General features: G+C 35.6%; 1 protein-coding gene and 1 pseudogene across 3 annotated transcripts; both read right to left on the bottom strand.

Moving 5' to 3' along the window:
• Positions 1-6404: 6404 nt before the first annotated feature.
• LOC133806963 (probable inactive leucine-rich repeat receptor kinase XIAO) lies at positions 6405-8357 on the bottom strand (annotated as a pseudogene).
• A 257-nt stretch (positions 8358-8614) lies between these two features.
• On the bottom strand, positions 8615-17424 carry LOC133806962 (uncharacterized). Of its 3 annotated transcripts, none has more exons than XM_062245055.1 (8): positions 17199-17397; positions 15148-15312; positions 11693-13774; positions 11506-11560; positions 10819-10967; positions 10338-10424; positions 9728-9859; positions 8615-8887 (listed from the first exon to the last, which is right to left on the bottom strand). In XM_062245055.1, exons 2-8 carry the CDS (start codon positions 15214-15216, stop codon positions 8789-8791), a joined length of 2673 nt encoding a protein of 890 aa, XP_062101039.1. In that variant the 5' UTR covers positions 15217-15312; positions 17199-17397; the 3' UTR covers positions 8615-8788. The 3 variants fall into 3 exon arrangements, with proteins under 3 accessions (XP_062101039.1, XP_062101040.1, XP_062101041.1); XM_062245056.1 differs by having other exon boundaries at positions 15148-15302; XM_062245057.1 differs by lacking the exon at positions 9728-9859 and having other exon boundaries at positions 17199-17424.
• Between the last annotated feature and the right edge of the window lie 8583 nt (positions 17425-26007).

Genomic DNA, 26007 nt, shown 5'->3' with positions numbered 1-26007 from the left:
GAGCTTTTAAGACCGATAGTTGCTGCCATAGAAGCAAAATTGAAGAAATATTAGTGTGAAATTCCTCTTTTCTATGCATTAGGTCTTGTCTTGGATCCTAGCTATTACTTGGTCTTGAGAATATTATTCATCATATCATATGGGTGTTCATTTGAATATGGATTTGTTTGTTTTATTTTCTGTTTAAGTTTTATCTTAATGTCAATAATATATGATGTTTTGTTCACCTGTATTCTTTTGATAAATTTTTTGTTTGTTACCACTTATTGGTATAACCTATTAAACCCCCCACATAAAGGAAAACATCATTAGATTTTTAGTTGAAGAGTATGTACTCTTTTTTTTATGAGTTTTTTATCTTATTAACGGCTTATATGCCTATGTTTGTCATCTCTCTCGAGATCTATATTTGCCCTTTCATGAAACATTATGTATTTGACCTTCAATAGACTATATCTTTATTAACATTAATAGAATTTCTATCTTTTTTTTATCTATTTTTTAAATCTCACATCAAGTTTGCATATAAGAGTATTGATATATGTCCCACAAAAAAAAAGCAATAACATGCGCACACAAAGTATGCACCAAAATATTATATAAAATAAATAGCATTTTTGCCCCTAAACTATATACGTTACTCAAACGTATAATTTCTGTTAGATTTCATCTTAGGCAGCTAACAAAATGATGATATGACATGTTGTTGCTGATGTGGCAATGTCACATGTAGAATAATTAAAAATGCTGCCTTTTGAACTTTAACCACTACCAAATCGTACTATGTATAGTTCGATGGAAATTTTCAACATCACAAATCATTCAATAAGCACAATGTGAATCAGTCATAATTCAAGAGCAAAATTATTATTTATAGTGACATAGCATTACTTTTTCTATAAAAAAAAATGTCTTATCTTAAATATATGTGATTAGTTAATATTTTGACACATATTTTATATGCCAATATCATTACTCTTCCACAGAACATGATTCATATAATGTATATATATAAGATCAAGAAATATATGAAAAACGTTGAGGTCACACATTATTTCACATTTTTTTTAATGGAACTTCCTTCATTCAACAAAACAGATTACAAAAATGGATACGCACCACCTTATTATTTTGTTCTTTATTATTATTGGGTATTAAGAGTCTAATAATCTTTGGGAGTTTCTTAGGTGGGGCATCATTTTTACCCTGGTCGGTAAGGACGTCTATATTTTTGGCACATTGAAAAATTACAATAAATTTTTTTTATATAATAGTGTACATTGTAGTTATAGTAGACATCCTACTAATTTTTAGAAACTTCTGAATAATTTACAGTACTAAATATTTAAACAAATTATTTTACACGCATAAAAAAGTAAGAACTTGTGCAACTAACTATTTGAATCATACTTTTAATATCGTAAATTAAGAATTTTTCGAAAATGAGTAGGATATCTACTTTAATATTAGAGCAAGAGTAGAAGATGGGTACTTCTACTCCTACCGAATTTCCCAAGCAAGAAATTAGTACGTACGTACGTAGTCTCCATCCGAACCAACTTAGTTATTATTTGCGCTGACTAATTACAATAATTTGAATGGGTGGTAATCAGTGTATATGCTAAAGAGTAACCAACCGTTGCTCGCACTATAACGAAAAGAAGAAGAGATCACATCAGAAAGAGCCACTTGCTGTATCAAAAATAGACTTATTATCGGTCTAATTCTAATCCTTCAATTCAGCTGCTACCACAGAACTTCAACTTCCTAAAAAAATCATAATTAAATTCTACCACAAATATTGCATTACGATTTTTTAAAAAGAAAATCCTATTTATAATTGATTGATTTTTCTTTCTTTACTTGGCCATTTTTTCACTGCCTTTTCTTCACCAATATTTGATGTATTTTAATTTGTTAATTACGACACCTTTACTTAGGGTAAGTGACTGATAAATAGCTTCAAAAACACTTTTTGTAGTTGTAGAAGAGAGACGAATATTCGTCTACTCTAGGAATAGCAATAAGTTATGTGAGACAGATCATCACGGCATATATAATAAAATGCTCAGAATAAAATTATAAAGATGGAAGTGGGAGAAGAGTAGAATAGGAAGATTTGAAAGAGGGGACAAATAAAATATATATATATATATATATAAATTTATATGTATGATTGAAGCTGATTATCAAACAATTGTCCCCTCCATCACTCCAAAGATAATTTATTAAATTATACATTATTATAACTGTTTTATTATATAATAATAATAATAATATATAGGACCAGATTAATGTAGTGATGGGTTTTCTTTCTTTTCTACCGACAATCATGACCATCTTCCAACTTGATATCCCCCACTTTGTCTTGCTCAACCAAAAAAAATTTTCTATTGGAAATACTTATCTTCTAGTCAACTCATTCATTTTTTTTTTTTTTGGTCTGTTAAGGTTGATATAATATCGTACTACTACTGTATATATAGATATGTATTAGATCGAGTGCATGTTAAACAATGTCATTATAATTACATAAACGTGATCTGGACATGTGCATGTACAGTAACGAATTTTAGGAATGTACAATTACAATATCATCCCCATTGACTAAACTCAATAATTAAAATTAGTATAGTTCCAAACTATATAATATAAATGTGAATGAGATCTTTTAGGACTAAACCTAATGACAATAGATGAAAGATGAAGACAATAAACCAAAACACAACCATAAACACATAACACTAATTTTACTTGCTTCAGTAGATAAAAACAACACTACCTACATCTAAAGCAGGGTAAAACTCTAGACGAAATTCTCTATGAAAATAGAAAAGATTACAACCACCAATGTAATATACAAAGATCTAAAGAACCACTCTCAAACCCCAATTGTGTATCAAGAACAATTAGAAGAAAGTTACAATCCCTAGCATTGTCTCTCTCTCTCTAGAAATCTCTCTCTATTACAAAATACATTCTCTGATTCAATCTGAAACATTCACCAAAATGAATAAATATAGCTCTAATAAGATAACCAGCCACATCAGCAAATCCCATCAAAATTGATTTTCTGATATTAAACCCAGAAATGTCGAGACATCCAAAACACATGTTGAGACATGGGCATAAGCCACAGCCACTAACAATCCTGGTCGCGGCCGCTACTCTTTGACATGGAGGCCGCAACCAGACATGATCCAAGCCACGACCACTGTATAAAAATGAGGCAACTCTTCAATAATCTCCACCTTTGCTTCTATTTAACAATGAATCTGACTAAGGCACCCTTTTACCACCTGAAACTAATCTGGTTTAAGTTTTTGCAAGTCCAAAGTCTCTTGGAAATTGCTAACTAGAACAACTTTAGTAAATATATATGCTAGATTTATTTCAGTATCAATCTTCTCCACTTCAATCAACTTCTTGGAGATGATATCCCTTATAAAATGAAGTCTGACATCCACATCTTTCGTCCTCTCATGAAACATACTATTCTTAGACAAATGAATAGCACTTTGGGAGTCACAAAATACAATAGTTTTACCTTGCTCAATTTCGAATTCACTACCCAACTCTTTGAGCCAAATTCCTTCCTTTATAGCTTCAATTAAGGCAATGTATTCCACTTCCGTGCTTGACAAAGCCACCACATGCTGCAGACTTGACTTCCAATTGATGGTATTTCCTCCCAATGTAAAAACATAACCTGAAATGGACCTTCTCTTGTCCAAATCATCTGCAAAATCTGAATCACATTAGCCTACAACCCTTGTACTTGCTGTCTCATCTCTGCAGTACTTTAGCTTCAGCTGTGATGAGGTTTTTAAATACCTCAACAACCATTTTGCAGTCTACCACTATTCTGGACTTGGTTTGCTCATGAACCTACTAACTTGCCCAATACCATAGGCTATATATGGTCTAGTGCTTATCATAGCATACATCATACTACCCACTGCATTTGAATATGGGACATCCTTCATTTCAGCTGTTTTCTTCTTCTTCATCCTTGACAGGTCTTAAATTGAAATGATGAGCACCTATTGGAGTGCTTATAGGCCTTACTTGTTTTTGTCCAAACACTTGAACTAACTTCTCAATGTATCCCACTTGTGAAACCATAAGAATGCCCTTGTCTCTATCTCTAAAGATGTCCATACCCAAAATCCTTCTTGTTGGCCCAATGTCTTTCATATCAAACTCAGTATTTAAAATCTCCTTAAGCTTTTGAACATCTTACTTATGCTTACATGCAATAAGCATGTCATCCACATATATTAGGAGATAAATGAATGAACCATCAATGAGTTTGGTAAAATAAATGTAGTTGTCATATTTACTACGGGTGAAACTTTTCCTTGCCATAAACTCATCAAATCTCCTATAGCATTGTCTTGAAGATTGCTTCAAACCATATAAAGATCTTTGCAAAACACAAACTTTTTTCCCATCACATTTATGCTCAAAACATTATGGTTGTGTCATTAAGATCCTTTCCTCCAAATTACCATGTAGAAAGGTCGTCTTGACATCTAATTGCTCTAATTCTAGATTTTGAATAGCTGAAATGGCTAAGATCAACCTTATAGAAGTATGTTTGACCACCAGCGAAAAAACTTCATGAAAATCTATCCCTTCAATTTGAGAAAATCTCTTCGCCACAAGCCTTGCCTTGTACCTTGCTTCTTCTACACCAGGTATCCCAACCTTTTTCTTGAAGATCCACTTAAAACCAATCACTCTTTGTCCATTTTGCGTAGGAACTAACACCCAAGTCTTATTCTTAGCCAAAGAGTTGATTTCTTCTTGCATTGCTTGTTTCCACTTCGGCCAATCCGATCTATTTTTGGCTTCTTGAAATGATGTTGACTCTCCCATTTCCAAAATATCAGCTACATTTAGAGCAAATGCTATTAGATCCGCTTGAGCATATATTATAGGAATGTGAACTTTCCTTCTCACTCTATCTCTTGATAAGACATAATCTTCAAAATGTTCTTCAGGACTCATGATTTCTTCTTCAGCTTCTTTTTCCGCTACTTCTTCATCGCCATCTTGTTCACTTTCAACTTGATCACTTACTCCACCTTGATTAACATTCATACCTACATTTTGATTTTGTAACTCAACCTGAGACTTGTTTAGAGCCTCGGTTTGTTCAGTGGCTTGTTGAACTTGTACCTGCAAGTTAGTCTTATAATATGCATTTTCATCAAATATTACATCTCTACTAATAATGCATTTTTTATCTTCAACTAGCCAAATTCTATAACCCTTAACCCCACTAGGATAGCCTAAAAAATAATCTTTCTTGGCCCTAGGATTGAGTTTACCTTGACTTACATGCAAATATGCTAAATAACCAAATATCTTTAAATGATCATAACTAGGAGGTGAACTCGACCAAAGTTCTTTAGGAACTTTGAAAACAATGGTTGTAGTTATGGAAAAGCAGGACAAAGCTCTAGATGAAATTCACTATGAAAATAGAAGAGATTGCAGCCACCAATGTAATGTACAGAGGTCTAAAAAACCACTCTCAAACCCTAATTGTGTATCAAGAACAATTAGAAGAAAGTTACAAACCCTAGAGATGGGAACTAATCTCTCTCTTTCTAGAAATCTCTCTCAATTACAAAATGCACTCTCTGATTCGAACTAAAACATTCTAAACAAAATGGATGAATATAGCTCTAATAAGAGAATCAGCCGCATCAGCAAATCTCATCAAAACTGATTTTCTGGTATAAAACCCAGAAATATCGAACTATCCAAAACGCATGTTGAGACATGAGCACAGGTCATAGCCAGTAACAATTCTGGCCGTGGCCGCTACTCTCTGATTTGGAGGTCGCGGCCAAACATAATCCAGGCCACAGTCACTGTATAAAAACAAGGCAACTCTTCTATAAAACCTATACTCGGACGTTAATAGAGTAAATTATATATAAGATCTATTCATTGAAAAGTTATATATCTTCCTTTTATTTTTATTTTCGGGCTATGAATTGTTAAAGTAACTACATAGCTCGAGATTATACATAGAATAACGACACCCTGGGAACGTGTATAGGTGTAACTTTTCTTTATTGATCAAAGGAAAAGAATTTATAAACAGCAAAAAATAAACAATTATTTATAGAGCAGAGCAAATCTTGTTGTCCATAAAGGAGGTTAGCTCCCAAAACGACACATGGCCAGAGTTATACTTTTGTCCTGTCAAGGCTTTAACTACTACTTCCACCATCAAAGAAAAAGAAAAAGAAAATAAAGCTTTAAGTACTACAAGAAGTACTTTTATATTAGTGTGCTTTTTTTTTTTTTTTTTTGCTGAGAATATTGTATTGCTGTGCAACTACAATTAGAGAGAGAGAGAGAGAGAGAGACTACTACGGTTCATATTCTTTTGGCCAACGTAGTTTAGTTTATTTATTTTTTAAGAAAGGAAAAAAGGAAACGTAAATATGTTTAGATGAAACTATAAAAATCCTATAAATTGAAATATTGGATATCTAACTCAAGGAATATAAGGCCCAAAACTACAATCCATCCACCAACAACTTTTGATCTGCACGTTGACAGAAAAAGAACAAGTCAGGACACTGGAACAAGCAATTATCATCAAGGATCACATTGACTGAGCCTTTCTTGAGGCCCAATAAAGGCCCAAGAATCGGCCCAAACAAGTAGCTCCCACCTAACAACTGCCTCCAAAACGTAGACATCCCAGGCCCAGGAATAGCCGCTTTCAGAGCATACTGTGACGGTATCATCCCCGTAAACTTGTTTTGATCAAGAGACAAGGCCGAAAGCTGAAAGCCGGTAATAGACCTCGAAGCTCGTTATAGCTCAGATCAAGAGCTATCAATCTACTATTGATACCCACATGTCTGTGTAGTTCCAAGGATGAGAACCTGTTATGAGAGAGCGTCACTTGTTGCAGAGAAGGGTGGTAGGAGAGAACAGAGCTCACCGATCCACTCACATGGTTCTGGCTTACATCCAAAACCTGTAAATACACCAACCCCTAAAACTACTTGGCATTTCGGAGTTGTTTCCTTGGAAGTAGTTGTTTCGCAGAGAGAGTTCGATTAGAGAAGCTGGAAACGTCGTCGGCATTTCGTCGGAAAACTTATTGTCACTAACATTGAGATAGTACAGGCTTTTGAGAGAACTCAGATCGGGGATATCGCCGGAGAAGTTGTTTTGCTGGAGTTCTAGTCGTTTCAGGCTTACCAGACCGTTGAGGCTCGGGGGAATGGGACCATGGAGGTGGTTGTTATCAAGGCAAAGCTCTTCGAGAAGAGAGAGAGAGCTGAGCAAGACAGGGAGCGAACCGGTTAGCGAATTCAGAGAGAGGGAAAGCCGGTGTAGACGGGTCAACTTAGAAAGCGAAGTGGGAATCGGGCCGTGGAGGGAGTTGTCAGAGAGGTCGAGGGTTTGGAGATAAGGGAGGTTCGAGCCGGTCGAAACGAGAGAAACGGAGTAACCGGCCTTGTCTAGGGAGATTTCGGTGACCCGGGAAAAACCAGAAACGACTTGGTCGCAGGTGAAGCGTTTGGTGAAGAGACGATCACATGGGTCAAGGGAAAAGTCCCATGAGTTTAGACATGAACCAGGTGCTATGGAGTTCGGGTGCAGCCCATTTTTCAGATCTTTGAGAACTTGTACGTCTTCGACAAAAGTCATCGAATGTGCTATATGTAACAGTTTTGTGAACAGTGATACCAAAAGAAGAAAAGAATTCAAAGAGAGTGGAATGTAGATGATTTGACATATTCTATGGTCTTACTAATATTGAGCAAGGAAATGAACACTTAACAACAGACACCGACTGAGATCTCAGCCACTGGAGAAAATAAAAGTCAGAAATTGAGTCTGTCTGAGACTGAGAGGGAAAGTTTAAGAGAGTGAGTGTTCAGTACAGTGTACGGTCAGATTCTAAAATATTCCATCAAATTGAATGATCAACCGTTGAATTTGAATGAAAACGACGAGCTCTTAAAAGTAGTTTGGGGATCCACGTTTGACCAATATATGATTAAGAAGGCCCGACAAAAATAAATAAATGATTAAGGAATCAAACAATTGAAACGAAGGATTAGATTAGAAAGTGATATTTTTTAGCCTTTTGTTCCTAGAAAGTCCGTGCCAGATTTTGATTTTTTGATTGGACCCTACGAATAGAAAATCATCAACAAGTTTGAAGACATTGTAAAAAAACAATAACAACTCTAACACTTCATTTGAAATGGTTTTATATACAACCCTAAAATGAAAATTAGATGTACATGTTGAGCTAAAAGCTAAAAATTTTACCATTTACCACTTAACTTTTTAAACATATTATATGGATTATCTCTCTTTTTCTCTATATGGGTTGGCAACTCTTCCCACTTTTCTTTTTTTCTTTTTTTCTTCTGCTAATTACATGCCAGGAGGGGAAGGAAAAATAAATACTTTTCCCAAGAGAAAAGTCAGGAAACAGCCGAACTTGTTCAATCTATGTCTTTCATCAATTACAATAACTTCTTGTTCATGTTTCCTAAATACGATATGAAGGTATTCCGTAATTCATGATTGATTGAAAAGAAGAAAAAAAGAGAGGGGATGAAGAAATTGCCTTGATTTTTTTTTTAAGAATAAGTTCAGTTCAACATCAGTAGGACTAGTTACACAGTGAAAAACAGACTTTTAGATTACCCAGTAAGGGCAGTTAGAAAGAAAAAATAAATAAAAAGAGCACCTTCTGATGAGAATTACCATTCATTGCACCTCCTGTATGTTATAATTGGTCCTCTTGGGTTTGGTTAGTCTTCATGCTATCCAGATACACTTTCACACGAGTTGGGTTCGTCTCAAATATGAATGGCATCCCTCTTATCTGAAAATCCACCATTTGTGACATAAGTTTAACATGTAACGAATCCATTTTGACTTAAAATATGCGTGTTTATCTATATAAATATATATGTGTCAAGTCTCCACTAAGCTGCATTTGCCATTTTTCAGTTGTACATGAAACCCAGTTTTCCAAGTTTGCTTCATCATTAGTCTTAATTAACCAAAATCATTGTTTGATCATCCAACTTAAAGCTTAAATTTTGTTGTTGAGATTTGTATTTAAAATCCTCCTTTCACATGTGGGCTAATATACTGGAGAATCATGAAAATGCAGGCTGAGCTTGTGACACTTGATAAACCTCCAACAAATAATGAATGAAGATTAGTACAAGGAAAAAAAAGACCCACTACTTCTGAACAATATAAGACAAGTTGAACTGTGCAGCTAGAGGAATTTAAAGAAAGATCCCTACTCCAATACAATGCCAGAAATTATTTCTTATAAAATATTTAAGTTTGGCTTTTATATTCTAAAATCTATTACTTGAGTAAAAACACTCAAATTGCTGTTTATGATAGCCCAAGGGTTCTATATAAACACCAAAGCTCCTAACCATGTGGTTCTAAAGCTGTTCAAAGTATTGAGATACCAATAAGCAGGTTTTGATTCAATTATTTCATACAAATCTTTACCTACTCTTGTATTCTCAAATGATGGAAGCACTCTTCTCATTCGAGAAAGCATTTAAATGGGACCATTTATTTATTGTCAGTGTTTTTTAGGAATAAAATACACATCAAGTGCATCAGATTTTATTTTCATTCTAACCACTTAATACTATTTACCAAGGCAGATTGACAAGGAACCAAAGGAACGTACCTCGATCAAGCAACTGGAATTAAGGTTTAGACTCTGCTTAGGGCCTACTTCTTTACTGTTTACACATATCGAAAACCTGCTGCTAAGGTTTTTCAGATAGAAAGATCCACCCTTGTCCATCTTTATAATAGCCTAGAAAATGTGAAGAAATAAGATCACACTCACTTCAATACAAGGTAAACCCCCCTCTTTCCACCCAAACACACTTTCTTTCCTTTTTTTTTCTTGTGAAGATAAATGGAACTGTTAAGATGCCTATCAAGATCAAACATAAACAAGATACACAGAAAATAACTACTGCATAACCATACAACCATCTCCTAAAAAAGTAAGAATATGATCTAATCCCGCGTATGAAGTCTCTAATTCTGGTAAATGCAAAATACACAATTACTCGTAAATTTGAGCATCAAACACCTGATGACTAAGCAGTTTTCATTTGGTGTTATGTGAACATTTAGTGACATTGGCCAATACGTTTTTCATGTCCTTTGACTTAAACCAGGAAGGTGTGTGAGAGTGTTTAAAATTTTATCCAGATTCCTGGGGGAAAAACATAATTAACTCTTTCTGATATGAGAGAGTCCAGTGTGATCAAAGAACCTCTTACCTGCCTCCGGGATATCTTATTGGAACGACCCTCTCTTCCCAAATCAATGTCAACAGGGCTTTCAAATGTTGCTCTACCTAATAACACCTGCAGAAATTTTACTAAGGATTAATAAAACAATCAACTGTTGAGTGACGTGGTGGTAATCAGGTACCTAGATGTTTTCAAAGATTATTCTCCAGAACACATTGGAACCTCTAACAAAAAACCAATAAACAGAAAATATATATATAGAAATGGAAAACAACAAAACAAAATATATATTCTGACTCTTATATTTCTTTCACTGTCTTATATATAGACCTATCTTCGTAAATTCTGAGTCTAGATCAAATTTATCTGAACTGAGTTCTGAACCCATATCTTAAACTCTCATACAAATTTGGCCAAAAAGTTCCCCTTACAGCTCTTGATAATATAGGAAAGACAAGAAAAACTCATTTAGTGCAAGGGTACAGCCAGAGTGATAAAACAGGCCTACCTCAGGTTTCTTAATATAATGCTTTGAGTGTCGTCCATATAAAATGGCAAGAGCTGCATGAGATGCAATAGCTCGTTGCATATAAGAATGAGCACTCTGCTCCAGCCGTATTATTGCTCTCTTAGTTTCCTCATGCTGATATCTTGAGACTGCATGTATACAAAGTTATAGCTGTAAACCATAAAAAAAAGGTGGGGGAGAGACTAATAATAAGAAAGAGAATAATGTTGAAGAACACAACACAAAAAAGGGGAAGAAAAGAAAGTGACATTGGGTTGAATCATTGAAAAGGCATACATTTTTCAGAAGCAACGCCAGGTTTAATTAATAATCTGGAATTTAGTAAAAACGTGGTATGATAACATTATTTGAAACAAATAAACAAGATATATGAACAAGCAAATATTTGCATATGATCTCCTGTTGAAGAAACTGAGATCTACCCAAGAACATAAATTCCAATCTAATAATTTACATGAACTATTGTCTCAATTCTATATACCAGTGCAATTCTGGAAAATAAAAATACCATATTAAAATTGTTTAATCATCTATAGACAGAGCACACATCACATCTCCTAAATTCTTTGATAAAAGAAAACACCAGATCAAGAAAAATAAAATATCACACGCGTATCTCCATACATTAATAAGTCCAAATATACAGCACTAAGGGTCGGTTATTACCTTCTTCACTAGAATGCAAGTCCTGTTCATCTGGATCCAAGTCCCTGTCAAGTACCTGCAGGCGGAAAAGAGAAGATTATTATAAAATCTAAATAAAAATCTTTTAAAAAAAATGAAAACAAATCACACCAAGCAACTAAATCAATTTTCTTTTCTATTTTTCTGCATTCAGCATTTGTGGATTTACCATTGCCTCAATATCCGAATAATAAGGTATGTCATCTTCACTCTCATGAAGAACCCCATCCTGCTCTGCTGTTGGATTGTCTAGAAGTGGTTCAAAAACAGTAGTATTCATGGGTGTCAGCTCTGCATGTATTGACTCCTGTTCTCTGGACCCATCATGTTCCTCTTTGATACCAACGGCATTTGCGTGTGGGTAGCTTTTAAAGCTTGCAGAGCCTGAAGCTGCTTTCTCTATAGAGATATCAGTTGAGTTGAGATGCTTGGCCATTAACATTTCTCTGCTCTCTTCCTTCAGAGTCTCTTGGAGTGTCCTTGTACCCGAATTTGCAGAATTTAGACCACTACTAGCAATTCCTGCAACCTTAGATGCCATATTAGCCGAGTCAGACTTGGAAGCTGCAAACTTAACCCCAAAACTACCAACTGAAGGATTCAGACCCATTTCTTGTGAAACATGTGATCCCATCACATGAGAAAATACATGAGACTCTCCAGGAGTTTTTCTTTCTTTATGCATCAAGTTAGGTCCTCTATCATTAGTTCGTTGATTACTACTGAAGTCCTCAACAGATGAAGAAAGTGGTCTATTAGTTTCTTGAAGTTTTGTTTCTGCTGTAGACAACATCACTGCTGGCTGATTTGATATAAAAACATTATCATTGCATGGAACTTCAGGGTCTTCAGTATTTAACACGCAGCACATAACTCCATCTTCTAATTCAGGATATTGAAGGTTTGAAGCTGATATAGATGATTGCATCTGGCTTGGAGAACTGAATGATGTTTGTTCATCACCCTTATGACACTCCGTAACATCATGTAGCTCTCCATGACATGGACCAAATGAATTAGCAGGACATATATCTGGAGCTATTGATGTCTCTAGTTCTGTTATATTGGTCATCTGATCTTGACTAACATCATTTGGTGAGCTCAACAAAAGTGAGCTTAGGCCATCATAGTAAGACTTATCGATCATATCTCTTCCATCAGTATTCATACACAAGAGCTCTTCATCATTGAAGTTTAAAAGAGAATTGGATAGTTCTGCCAAATAATTGTCAGTGCCATTATGAACTTGAAAATTATCGTAGGCCGTTTCCATTTTCACCTTGACTTCTGAGTGAACATCAAAGCCAGATGTTCTTGTACTCCTAGCATCATAATCATCAGGAAGGTGAAAAGAGTCTCCACAGCATAGATCTCTGCCCCCAAGACAATTATCCACTGGTAAAGCTGGTGTTGAGACTGTTTTCCAAATTGACATCCCTGGAAGTGGAGATAAATACTCCATGTTGTTAAATGGTGTAACAGATCCTGAGACAGGGGAATCAAAGACCTTATTCCCTTCAAATTCAGGACACATATTCAACTGATCACCATCAACTTGATTGAAAGCAGGAGAGGTTTTCACTTCTATTTCAACCCCTTCAAAGAGGCTGGCTGCCAAATCTGTTGGTTCTCCCATCTCCTCAACCCCAGAGACATTTCTAGTCGAAGGCATATCTTCTCCAAGAACATGAGAAATTTCTTCATGCATGTTATTTTGCTCAATAGAAAAGTTTTCTTCAGCTGGGTTTCCAAGACCATTGTGGAAACTATGGATAGTCCCATCATCAGCATCCATCAGAACATTTGGAAAGGCACAAGTCATATTATTCATTTCTGAAACTCCAAGCCCAAATGGGTTTGAGACTGCATCTCCAAGCATGCAATTTGCAGATAAAGGCGCGTCTCCATTTCCAACATAAGTATTATTAGTAGGGCCAACAAGAAAAGTGAGATCCATGGAATTAAATGGTTCATTACAGATCCTTTTACGCAAAGCATAGTAACAACTACGAACACTTTCCACTTTTCTCTTCCCTATGGCACACTTGCTCTCTTTCAAATTTCCAAATCTATTGAACTTCGATTGAAGCATTGAAGCAGAACGCTCAAACTCAATCATTTGAGCAGATGCTTCAGCAGAAATAATTGGATCATAAAGGAGAGTAAACCATCGATCTTGCAGTTCTCGAACAGTAAACTTTCGAGAGAATTGCACTGCACCCTTAGCAAGTGACTCCAAAGAAGCACCAGCCTGGAAAAATTATAAAGAAATATAAATAAATAAATCCAAATGAAAATTCCTAGAAGAAATTTAGGTGGTCCATGCAACAAATGATAGCAATTAGTCAAAGCAAAGCGATTCAAATAAAATAGTAAACGGCTCAGGGATAAATATATATATTTATATTTATATACTTAACCATCCAAAGCCATCTAAATTTTCAATATGGGTAAATGCACAATAAAATGCAAATTAATATGAAATAACATTCATAACATAAATACTCAAATATATCAAGTAATTATGTGTAATTTATCAATTTTAATAATAAACAGGTTGGATCTTTCCAAACCAATCTCCCAGCCCTCTTCCCTATTTATGTCTCTAGTCTTCTTTCAGATAGATTAAAATGATTACATAAAGTTATCCAAATGTACCATATCATGCACTCAAGTTTCCTTTCGCTGATCTTGTGCAGTACTCTTTAATAGTGCAATGTTGTGCATCCACAAACTCAAGTTTGTGCATGAAGAAAGTTTTACAGTGCCTTGTCACATTTAAGATCTTTAGCGGGAGGTCAATCAATCTTTCCCTTGTACCAATATTGAAGAATACTAAAAACAAAGGAAACTTTTCAAAGAAACTGGATAAGAGACAGAAAACACCTTAGACATGACTTATTCAGACAACCAAGATGCCTAAAACGCCATCCATACTCATAAAAATTATGCCATGGGAAGTAAAATATGAGGAGTCCATGCATAGAACACCTTGCACCCATAAGAATTGTTAAGTGGAGCGCCTGTTTTCACTTTCAAGCATCAAAATGTAAAAGCAGATTTTTTATTTTCTAGAACATTAGCCTCACTCTATGGAAGACATACCTAATTGGAAATATCCACTATAGACATTCCAAGCCTAATTTGCAAGAACACCATTCCACTCCAATCACATACATTTATCAGCTACAGGGTATAGAATATGTCTCTACACCACTAGAAAGTAATTTCATACATTTTCTTACCCCACGTTTAGCAATAGCAAGGGTCAAATCCCTTGATTCAAAGGCCTAAATTTTGGCCAATTACAAAGCATAGTTGAAAGGCATATTAAGCAAAACCACATTCAAACCCCGAATACATCATCAACTACATATAAACTTCAAGTAAATTCTCCCCCTCCCACACACACACACCAAAAAAAAAAGCTTTAACACAAGAAGGTAAATATTCACATAGATATTTAAATTGGGGGAAAGAAAAAATAAAATTAAAACAGAAAAAAGCTACAATTATGAACTAAGCTAGTAAACTACAGCGAGTTTCTAAATAAAGAAGTTGAGCAACAAAAAGTAATGGCGAAGTGGAAGCCATAGTTCACAAGAGTCAGGGTTATGAAATTACCTCGACGGCGTTCTTGAGTAAGAGGTCGTCTTCAGGAATCCAAGGAGAGATGGGAGCAAGCGCACCCATGGCGGAACCTTACCACACTCTTTCTCTTTTCACTCTGTTTCGATTCTCCAGCCCCAACAAGGCAGTCGTTTTCTTGAAACTAAAAGCTGGAACAAACTAGGAATATATATTATATACATTAAATAAATAATAATTATATAAAAATGAAAAAGTAAAATTCATAATAAAATGTTTAAGACGATCATTGAATGAGCTTTCGAAACGTGTAACAATTGACTTTAGCGATCTCAGGTGACCAGTGATATCTATGTCAGGTTAGGTCACGTGCGATCAACATCTAAACTAAACCTTTCATTTCATTTCATTTCAAATCAAAGTACGAACCCGCCCCGCCCCGAAAAGTATATTTGGCGGGTTGGATTTTTACCCGACTTATTTTATATAACAAATTAATTAGTAATTGACAAATTTTGCTGCTTCATCTTCGTATTATACTACTAGCATAATAGTTAAAATAGCTAAGATCATCTAAACTAGCTTCTTTACTTTATTATTTAAAATACATCATAAAAATTTTATTTTTTCTATTTTACATTATTTCATACATTAATTTTTTTATATTTTTTTTTACATCATTTAAATATTATATTTTAAATACTATTTATTCATTTAAACATAAAGAAAATACTAAATATTAATTAAAAATTCTTTAAAGGACAAAAAATAAAGTAAAAATAATAAAATTTTGTTTTTTTTTTTTTTGAAAGAGCTCTAAATCTCTCTCTACTTCTAAAGAGAGAACAGTAAGTTTTAAAGAATCTCTCAAATTAAGAATCATCTCATGAATGATGTTTTTAACTTGTTTCTTCAAATATTTGAAGAACTCTCTATTATGAAGCATATACTGTAAGAAAAAATCTAAAAAAACACCTCCATAGATGAAGGTATTATTGTTTTTGAATTTAACATAGTGCATAGTTAAATCTAACTACAACATTAGATTAGTTAGTCAAATTAGTTTTTTAATAATATATCTCTCTTCTTTCTTATTATATATATTTTTTTTTCATAAATAAAATATATTAAAAAGTATAATATTTAGATGATGTATAGAAAATTTAGAAAATATGTTGTGATATATAAAAGTTAGAGGTAAATACAAAAAATATTGTTTTGGTAAGACATTTTAAAAGATAAAATAGATGATGTGCTCTTAGCATTTACATTATAAAATAAATGCAAGAAATTGCTTTAGGGTTTATACTTTTTTTCGATTTGTGTTATGTCATGTTATTTGTTTGGATCTTATGTTTTCATAAATTATTTTTTAGACATGTATTTTGTAAAAAAAATTAAAAAGATTTTTAAACCCAATTTTAGTAAAAAATATTTGAATTAAAATTACATATAATTTACCAAATTAATGATTCACAAAAAAAAGAGCAATCACTCTATCTAATAATTGTATTGTCATATTCAATTTTATTAGATTTAAGATTTTACTTAAATCATTTTACAAAAACAACTGGCATAAAAAATAATTTGTTAAAAAGAAATAGAAATAGTTAATGAGAGAAAACATGTAATCAAACTAACTTAACATAATAGTCTATTGAACACAATCATATTCATAAGAGACAGATTTTGGAGTGAAAATGAAGTAAATCCCAAAAACAGTTTAAACCCAATTAAGTTCCTGCAAAACAAACCAAACCCATAAACGTGTCTCCTAAATCATCAGCTGAACAAACTAAAGAAAACAGTACATCCATATCAAAGAAAAATACAGCAAGCACAGAAAAAAAAAATGTCAAGGCAAATATGGAATCCAAATCTCAAATATCAAACCTATTAAATAAAACTTAAAAAAAAATCATTTAAATAATTCCGAAACCTATAAAGCAAAGAAAGATGACGATCGAAGAGTCTAAAACTAAAAAATATACAAAGAAAAACTAGTGAAATGTTGTGAGTGAGGGTGTGAGGTGTTTGAGGAGTGAGAAGCAAGACTCAAAGAGTAGAGAAAGGGTAGCAGCGCTTACGGCTGACGGGATTATTGGATTGGCTGGAGTTCGGCGCCGGAGCAAGAAGAAAGCGGCAGTGGAAACGGTGTCGGTGTCGGAGTCGGAGTTTGAGTTGACGATGGAGGGTTCCCAAATTTGTTTGAAATTCTAACCCCGTTTGCCCAAATAGTGCTCCCGGCTCTCTCTCTCTCTCTCTCTCTCTCTCTCTCTCTCTCTCGGTGACTAATCCTTGACCTTTGATTGACCGTTGACCGATAGCAATAGTGTAGTATTTATTTATTTAAAATTAAAATAAATTAATAAATAGAATAAAGTGCATCTTGCGTGAGGAACAATATTCAACCTTTCTCCCTTCAAATATTGAAAATTTTATTTCATGACTACTGCGTGTTAAATCTAACTTAGATACTTTCTAAAAAATTAATGACAAAAGATATTTAGTAAATATATTTTAAGGAATCCACCTAATCAAATAGCTCGATATTTAATTCATAATTTGCAGCAAAAAAAAATTACTATAAAATAAATAAATTACTGAACAGGTAGTAATTAAGTAATAAATACTGTACCTGTTAGGTACCGTATCGGTATCAAATACTTAAAAGCTTCCAATAAAGTATATTTTAAATATAAAAAAATAAAAACCATAAACAGTTAAACACAAGAAACCTTCACATATATATGTTGTGATACTCTATCTATAACAAAACAGATTACATAAAAACCAGTCATTTTTCGTGGGCACACATTATTACTCATATACCAAACTCTCTAAATTATAAATAAATAAGAAAACTAATACAAATCTCTAGAAAACCTTCAGTAACACTTAATATATATTCTCACAGTTACAATGGAAAATCTTTAATTACAATGGAAAAATCATTATGAGTGATTACTCCTCTAGCTAGCATGACCAACCCATAATCTCTTGGTACAAAGCAAGGGTCCACACCATTAGGCCAAATGCACGAAGGTTAAAATCTCTGGTTATAATGCAAAGCTATACAAATCTAAATTAATGTTGTTGTCCGTGTTTTCACCAAATGACATGTGACACATTTTTGGGATAATCAAGATTCCTCCATGTGAGCTGATAAAGTTTCCCGGAGCCTATTTTGGGCTCCACGGGAGGTAAGCACATCCTTCACTGTAGTTCACCAACACGGGAGGAGTATACCTTCCTGGAAGCACCACCTTCCGAGGACCATGTAACAAGATGGTGCTCCAATTCTAGTCACGAGACAATCTCCTCCCTCATCACCTCCTCCGAGTTTTTAGGACTCAGCATAAAAAATGAATTAGTAGCCAAAGCTCCTGCCGGAGCTCCGACGACAGTGATTGGCTTTCGAAGCCTAAGGCTCGAGGAACGTCGTGGTGGTGGTGGTTCTTCGTGAAACGGAATATGGTGGCCGGATTGGAGGCAAAAAGTTTCGGACTCCATAGATTCCGACGAACACCAAAAATGAAATCCGGCGACTTCTAACCCGATCCTTGGTTGGGTTTTGCTCGCATGAAAGTGTTGAGCACGATGGTGGTGGTGGCTCGACTCACAACGACTCAAGGTGGTCGGAATCTCGTCCGAAACTTTGGGAAAACCCAAAACCATAGGCTCCGTTGTCCGTCTTAGGTGGCGTGTGAGGGCTCAATCTCACGGGGGTTGAAGCTTCGGTGGCCTCCGAAGCTCCCTGGCCAACGCGTGTTGCTGGTGGCGATGGGGAAGGCGGCGGTCGGGCTCGGCAAAGTATCAGGCGGGAGAGAGGGAAGGAGAGAGAACCGAGAGAGAGGAGAGAGAAAGAAGAGGGGGTTGAGTGGGAGATAGGGTTTTTTTTTAATTTAGTTATTTATAAAATTTTAATTTGTTTTTAGGACACGCATCAGTTTTTAGGGCTCCGTTGCGAGCCCTAAAAGAAATTCTTTAAGGACTCTCAATGCGAGTCCTAAAAAGTCCAAGAGATTTGAGGGAATTTGTGGTTTTTTAAAATTCAAACTTTTAGGACACACATAAGTTCTTAGGACTCGCAATGAGGGTCCTAAAAAGATTCTTTAAAGACTCGCAATGAGTGTCCTAAAAAATCCAGAAGGTGTTGTTAAAAAAAAAAATCAAACTTTTTTAGGACACACATAGTTTTTAGGACTCGCTCCGCGAGCCTTAAAAGAAATTCTGCAAGTCCTAAAAAGTCCAAGAGTTGTTTCTAGGACTCGCATCTAGGTGAGTGCCCTAAAAAAGTGTCCTAAAAGGGTATTTTTGTAGTAGTGTATCCAAAAACCCAAAAATTCATAAGAACAAGCAAAAAAAATCAATGGAGAGAACTCACTCGATATGTAGCGCTGGTAGGTGCTAAGTGTTATGATTGGTTAAATAGATGGTGAAATTGGTTGGGCACGAAGAGGTGCAAAAATCATAACGATTTCATAAAAGTCAACACGTGAGAGTTGACTTTCGGTATAGACATTTATAAATCATCTTTTTGGGTCCAAAGTGTTTCTTTGGAGTATATAAGAGTACCCAAAAATTTTGGGAACATTTGGGGATGTTTTGAGACAATTTTTGGAGTGTCAAGTCTAAGGTATCAGCAATGCGTCGCCTCCTAGAGACGATGCATAGCTCAGCCAAGGAAAAATGGACCAGGCGACGTGTCACCTGAGATGTCTATACAAATCAGTACAGTGACATGTTTTGGCTCCAAAATTCAAATTAAAATGCTTTAATATCATTGGTTGAGTCTAATGAAATCCCTATACTATTTAAATGGTTCATTTGGGTTCATTGGTGAGTTGATCACTCACATCTCTCTCTCTCTCTAAAAACCCTCTCTCTCTCTCTCTAGCTCTCAAGATTACTAGTTTTCTCCAAAATTTTCATCAAGAAAGCTTGACTTGCATGAAGATCCAAGGCTTGGAAATCCCAATCCCATTCCATTGTAGTAGCTTCAAGCAGTCTCAAACGGGAGGCTAGGAATAGAGATTTTTGGACAACAAATCTTCATTTGTGTCAAGCCTTGTTACATTTTTGTGATTCACATAAAATCATAGGCTTATTATTTTATGTAACTATGTTTTCTCTCCACAAATGTCTATTCTTTCTCTTGATCTAATTTATGTTATTATATCATTAAATCCATGGATGTATTGTGATTAATTTTTTCTAAATTTATGTTATAATTATTTAATTACTTATTCTTTAATTATCAAGATTTGCATTCATACTTTAAATATGTTTCTTTAATTATTAAGATTTGCATTCATACTTTAAATATGGTTCTTGATTAGTCTCTAAGGTTTGAAATATTGAATTAATTCTCATTATTCATTGTTGGATTAGAAAGTATAAGTCATAAATCCCTAACACTAAGTCGAGTGAGGATGTGAAGATATCATGTTTGATTCTCCCAAAAGTACCAGTATCTCCTCCAACCTTCCAGGATCGACGATGGAGGATTTAGGGATTGAGTAAGTGAGTTCATTATGAATGGGAGCTCTTGGCTTTGAAACTAAAAAATTTTGAATGTTAAAAGTGAAGTATGTGTGTTGACCAGCGTTTTGGTCAATGACACTAAGTCAATTTATACGAAATTAATTAATGAAATGAACTGAAATCAAGTAAATGACAAGCATAATTTTATAGTGATTCGGCCCCAAGAGTTGGTAATGACCTACGCCCACTTGCACTTTTATTAATCAAAGAAGTCTCAGACTCAAGATCAAGAAGAAACAGGGTTCAACTGAGTTTCTCAAGCCTGAGAGAAAAATAACACAATTCAGTAGAATTTTGTATGTAAAGTGCGCACAAATTCAACTTTTTTATTTGTTATAATGACTGAGAGAGATCTTCATTTATAGAGTCTCTTAATGGGATATGGTCCCTTACAAATTAATCTAGGTCCTACACGTGTAGTGTGGGATTATTACAACTAATTACAAATTAAAATGATAAGGGAAAAATACATTCAAATATCAATTACATAAATATCTTGCGATATTTTGCAATATCTCGTGAAATCCGGATCTTCGGGTGAAAGCGTCTCGTATGTCGAGCAGGTCTGTCTTCGAGCAACTTCAAGGGATAGCACCATCCTTCTTCTTCTCTTCGAGCTGACTATAGCTCTTTGCACTAATGAGGTCTACTCTAGCAGCTCCATAAGATGGTACCTACTACCTTCTCTTCTAGCAGACTTCTATTCTAGCAGCTCCAGAATATGGTACCAACTATCTTCTCTTTGAGCAGACTTCTATTCTAGCAGCTATAGAAGATGGTACCAGCTATCTTCTATTCTAGCAGACTACTATTCTAGCAACTCCATAAGATGGTACCAGCTATCTTCTCTTCGAGCAGACTACTATTCTAGCAGCTCCAGAAGATGGTACCAGCTAGCTTATCTCAACCAACTCTCAGAATTTGAAGTCGTTTACTACCACGTGTCCTCTTCAAATGCCACATCATCATGTCCAAAATTGGGTAAGCAATGTGGGAGGAAATTTTTTGATTATATACCCTCAGACATGGGCAAAAAACAATTCAATCTCAACCATTGATCACCTAGGAAGTAGGTACTCGAGCATGATTCAACAGTCACACAAATCAAGGTGAGGATCATACTCGAAAAGGTGAAAGGACGTCTCAAGTACGGAAAAGACCCATCATTAAATGACATCGATTGATGGGCCTAGAAATAGGGAGTTGACACATGGCACCCTCCTTTTTGGAAATGTCAAGTCTCAAGGACACCCAATAGCCTCGACCCGAGCACAAATCTCCCTAGAATACTTATCACAATTAAAGTATCCACTACGCGAGGACGGTTGAAGACTTGGGGAGAAAATGTTGTTCGTGTTTTCACCAAATGACATGTGGCACACTTTTGGGATAATCAAGTGTAACACCCCACGTCACTATGGATGCTTTCTGCAATGACGACTGGCCCTACAAACCAGCATGAGTCTTTCCAGCATGCTTTGTCCTCACTCGCATGCTTCCTGGGAAAACTTCCCAGGAGGTCACCCATCATAAGACTACTCCAGGTCGAGCACGCTTAACTTTGGAGTTCTTAAGTGATGGACTACTGAAAAGAAGATGCATCTTGTTGGCATAGGTACTACCCATCAATCCATTTAAGTCATCTTCAACTGTGTAGTCCCATACCTACACAGTCTTAGAATCATCACACTTGACCTTCCCCAGGCGGTGTGGGATTGCATAGCTTTACCCGGTCTTTCCCCTTACGGATCACGGGATTTTGACTGTCACATCAAGGTCCCACATGAGTTGTTAAAGTCTCCTAGAGCCTATTTTGGGCTCCATGGGATGTAAGTCCATCCTTCAGCGCAGTTCATCGACACCGGAGGAGTATACCTTCCTAGAAGCACCACCTTCCAAGGACCATGTCATAAGATGGTGCTCTAAGTATAGTCACGACACGAGACAATCTCCTCCCTCATCACCTCATCCAAGTCTGCGAGGACCTTCCTCCAGCCTAGGAGAACGATAGCCTTGTGTCATGCACAGTGACATTGGACCACAGACAACTTTCTGATAACCATTGTTACATGGATCATGGTGTCGACTATGTACAAGCAGCAAATGAGATATCCCACAACGCTGCTTAACATAGGAAAATATGCATCAACCATTTCTGATAGTGTTAGAAACGTTTCCTCCAACACAATAGTGGACTGATATTCCTCACAATGGGCCCACCAAGATACACTGGATCCTACCAGCTCATTTACTATGAGAATGTTCATTTATCATTTAATAACTCCTCCATTAAGGAAGAATTATAGTAATCAACTTCAATTAATGAGCCTAATTGCTTAGCAACCTATAAATAAGGCTAGGGCACACATTGTAAATTACCTCAATTTCTACTTTTGGAGTGAGTCCATACGCTACCTGAAACCCAAGAGAACTTGAGCATTGCAAATTCTTAGCATCCTAATACAAGTGACTCGTGGGCTAGGGTTGATTCACAACCTGAACCACGTAAAAATCTGTGTCCAATCTTCTTTTCTTTAAGTTTTAGTTTAAGTAGTTATGAGCAAAAAATCTAGTCAACAAATGTGTATTTTGATATTAAATATTAAAACTTCATCATCAATGAAAATCCCAAACTTCAACTAGTTTTACTAATAACAAACACATTCACTGAAGACAAGTATTGCTAAAGTCTCCATCTCTTTTCTCCCACCCCTTGGCTATTGTTTTCCAGCTTTAGTGGCAACGATTGCTTCATCGAAAGCTTAAACTTCGATTCTGAAAAATCCAATCTCACTGCAAACAAGACCTCAGAGGGGCACAAATCAAATCAGATACAAACGAGGACGACATGAACTTATCACAAGGATAGCAACAGAGTGGAATTCCAATATGTAACGACCCAAAATTGCTACTTAGTGCCTTGGTTAGCGTGTCAGGAGGGCATAATTGGATATATGTATGTTTAATTGGTTAAATGTGTGACTATGTGGCATGCATGACTAATATGATTATACAGTTATGTGATATGCATGTTTATGAGTACTAAATATGCATGTGGGCCCTTTTCTGCTTATAAGGGCATATTTGTAATTTTGGCCCGTTAAGGGCATAAATGTGATTTTGTGTGGTATATGGTTGAGACCACATTATTATGTGGATATATTTGCAAGATATGGCTCGAGATAGTCCTAGAGAATGGATTAGCGAAATAATCACAACGGGGTTTAAATACCCAGCTCGGGGGAGCCTAGGGGTATTTTTCGGAATTTAGGGAATATTTTCGGATTTATTGAGTAACGAATAATTATTTGGTAATTAATTAGATGTGACAAGGTTAATTGGTTAATAGTAGGAAAATTTGAGGTATTAGCGAGAACCGAGGGAAAATGATTGTTTTACCCTTTAGAACCCTTAAAGGACTAATTAGCTTAGAGGGCAAAATAGTCTTTTGCTGGGTTAGGATATACACATAAGAATAGGGAATGATCAGGAACATTAAGGAAATTTCTCACACTCTCCCTTACCCTCTCACTCACGATTTTCTCTTTCTCTCTCTCCTATACTTGGAAGTTGAAGAGAAAGTTAAAATTTAAGAAGAAAGGCTTGGGCTAAGCTGGGGAAAGGTTGGACTTGAAGCTTAAGAAGTTAGGAATTTAAAGCTGGTAGAGGGCAGAAAGCTTGTGATGATTTAGGCAACAATTGAGGTAAGGTCTTGTCTCTGTTTTGTTAGAAGATTTAGATCATTAGGTTGGAATTAAACTGATTATTGGGTGAGAAATTATCACTGAATTGGGGTAGTAACTTCAGTATGATTCTTGAGGTTTTGAGTTTAAAATATGTGATTAAAAGTCCTAGACTCGTAACTGAGCTTGGTTTTGGTTAGGAGGCTTGTTAAGATTGAATTGTGAGAATTTGGTTGGGAAGAATGCTGAGGAAACCCAGGAAATTCTGGGTTTGTGGTGGCGCGTCGCGACCCAGCACATGGGCGCCGCGACCCGCTTGCCCAGAATGCCCTGGGAGGGCTCTCTGTCTTGAAGGCGTGTCGCGGCCCTGGGGGGCAAGTCGCGACTCGCCTCCCCCAAATGCATGGGGGTCGTGCCTCTGACTTGAGGTGCGCCGCGACCCCTAGGACCAGGTCGTGGCCCGCCTAGGGAACTTTGGCCTAGGTTAGTGTTTAGGGTTGGGAAGGCTCGGGGGTTCAAACTAAGCGCTCGAGACAATTTCTACTACCCGGTTTATTAGAAATCGAAGGTCTCGGAGGCTAGCTATTGTTTCCTAAGTATTTATTTGGATTAGAAATTGATGGTTACCCATTGACACTATGACTAGGTTATCATCAAGGCTCAGGACTAAGGTGCTATATTATTTTATAATATAATGTAATTATATATTATATTATAATATAATGTTTTAGATTAAATAGATGTGACAAAGAGTGTCAAATATTGTAACATATAATAGAGAGTTACAATATTTAGATATATGAGATATATCCAAATAATGTAACATATTTGGTGTTAAAAATTTGTAACTTCCAAATATTATCCTTTATTGTGTAAATTTGGTGTTACACAATATTAAGATGAATTTCATAAAGCCATATGTGAAATGGCTATTAGAGATATGATTTTAACCCCAATAATGTGTTTTGGGAGTTACAAAATCATTTGGGAGGGTTTGGAACCGTTTGGAAAAACAGCACATTTTCAAGTGCTGAAACTGGGTTGTGGCCGCGGCCACTGAATGATGGTGGTCACGGCCTGGGGGACAGAGAGCAGTGGCCACGGCCACAGGTGCATTTCAGGCCAATTTTTCAGTTTTTTCCAAATGTGTTGAACGGTTCCAAAAACCCAAATAACTCTCAAATCTCAATTTTAATTCCATATTAATCCAATTAAACATTGGTATCAGCCATGGGGGTTGGTGGAATTTGAAATTCAAAGGGTGTCTCTAAATTCTATAAATAGGAGCCTATAGTTCACTTGAAAGACACAACATTTCTATCCATTAGAGCACTTGGCTAGAAACACCTTAAGGCTTGATTATTCCAGAAAGCATTTCTAAAAATCTGTGAGAGATCCCTTAGTGCTTGAGTTAGGGGGAAATAAGCTTTTGGACAAAGGTTTCAAACCTTGTTCAAGTTGGTGATCCCCAACACTCTTCACTTTGGTTGTGTGAGTGAGAGTTTATTGTTTTTTGTTCTTGTTCTTATTTTCTTCTATTGTTTTTTTTTTCTTTTCTTCTTGCTCTATTTACTTGTACTTTTGTTTAAGAGTTGTAATCCTTTTATTTCCTTGTTCAAACACTTCTAGTTTACTTGTATCTTTTTGTAATAGAGTTGTACTTTCT

This window comes from Humulus lupulus, chromosome X (genome assembly GCF_963169125.1).
Source record: "Humulus lupulus chromosome X, drHumLupu1.1, whole genome shotgun sequence".
NCBI lineage: Eukaryota > Viridiplantae > Streptophyta > Magnoliopsida > Rosales > Cannabaceae > Humulus > Humulus lupulus.
The sequence above is the reverse complement of the archived record's forward strand: the minus strand, read 5'-3'. Positions and strand labels throughout refer to the sequence as shown.

Excerpts from the sequence above, each read along its gene's own strand:
- LOC133806962 (XM_062245055.1), bottom strand. The coding sequence starts at position 15,216 with ATGGGTGCGCTTGCTCCCATCTCTCCTTGGATTCCTGAAGACGACCTC. Across the intron at positions 10,968-11,505 it reads CTTGCATTCTAGTGAAGAAG|TCTCAAGATATCAGCATGAG; the intron begins GTAATAACCGAC and ends GTATACATGCAG. Across the intron at positions 9,860-10,337 it reads ATAAGATATCCCGGAGGCAG|GCTATTATAAAGATGGACAA; the intron begins GTAAGAGGTTCT and ends CACATTTTCTAG.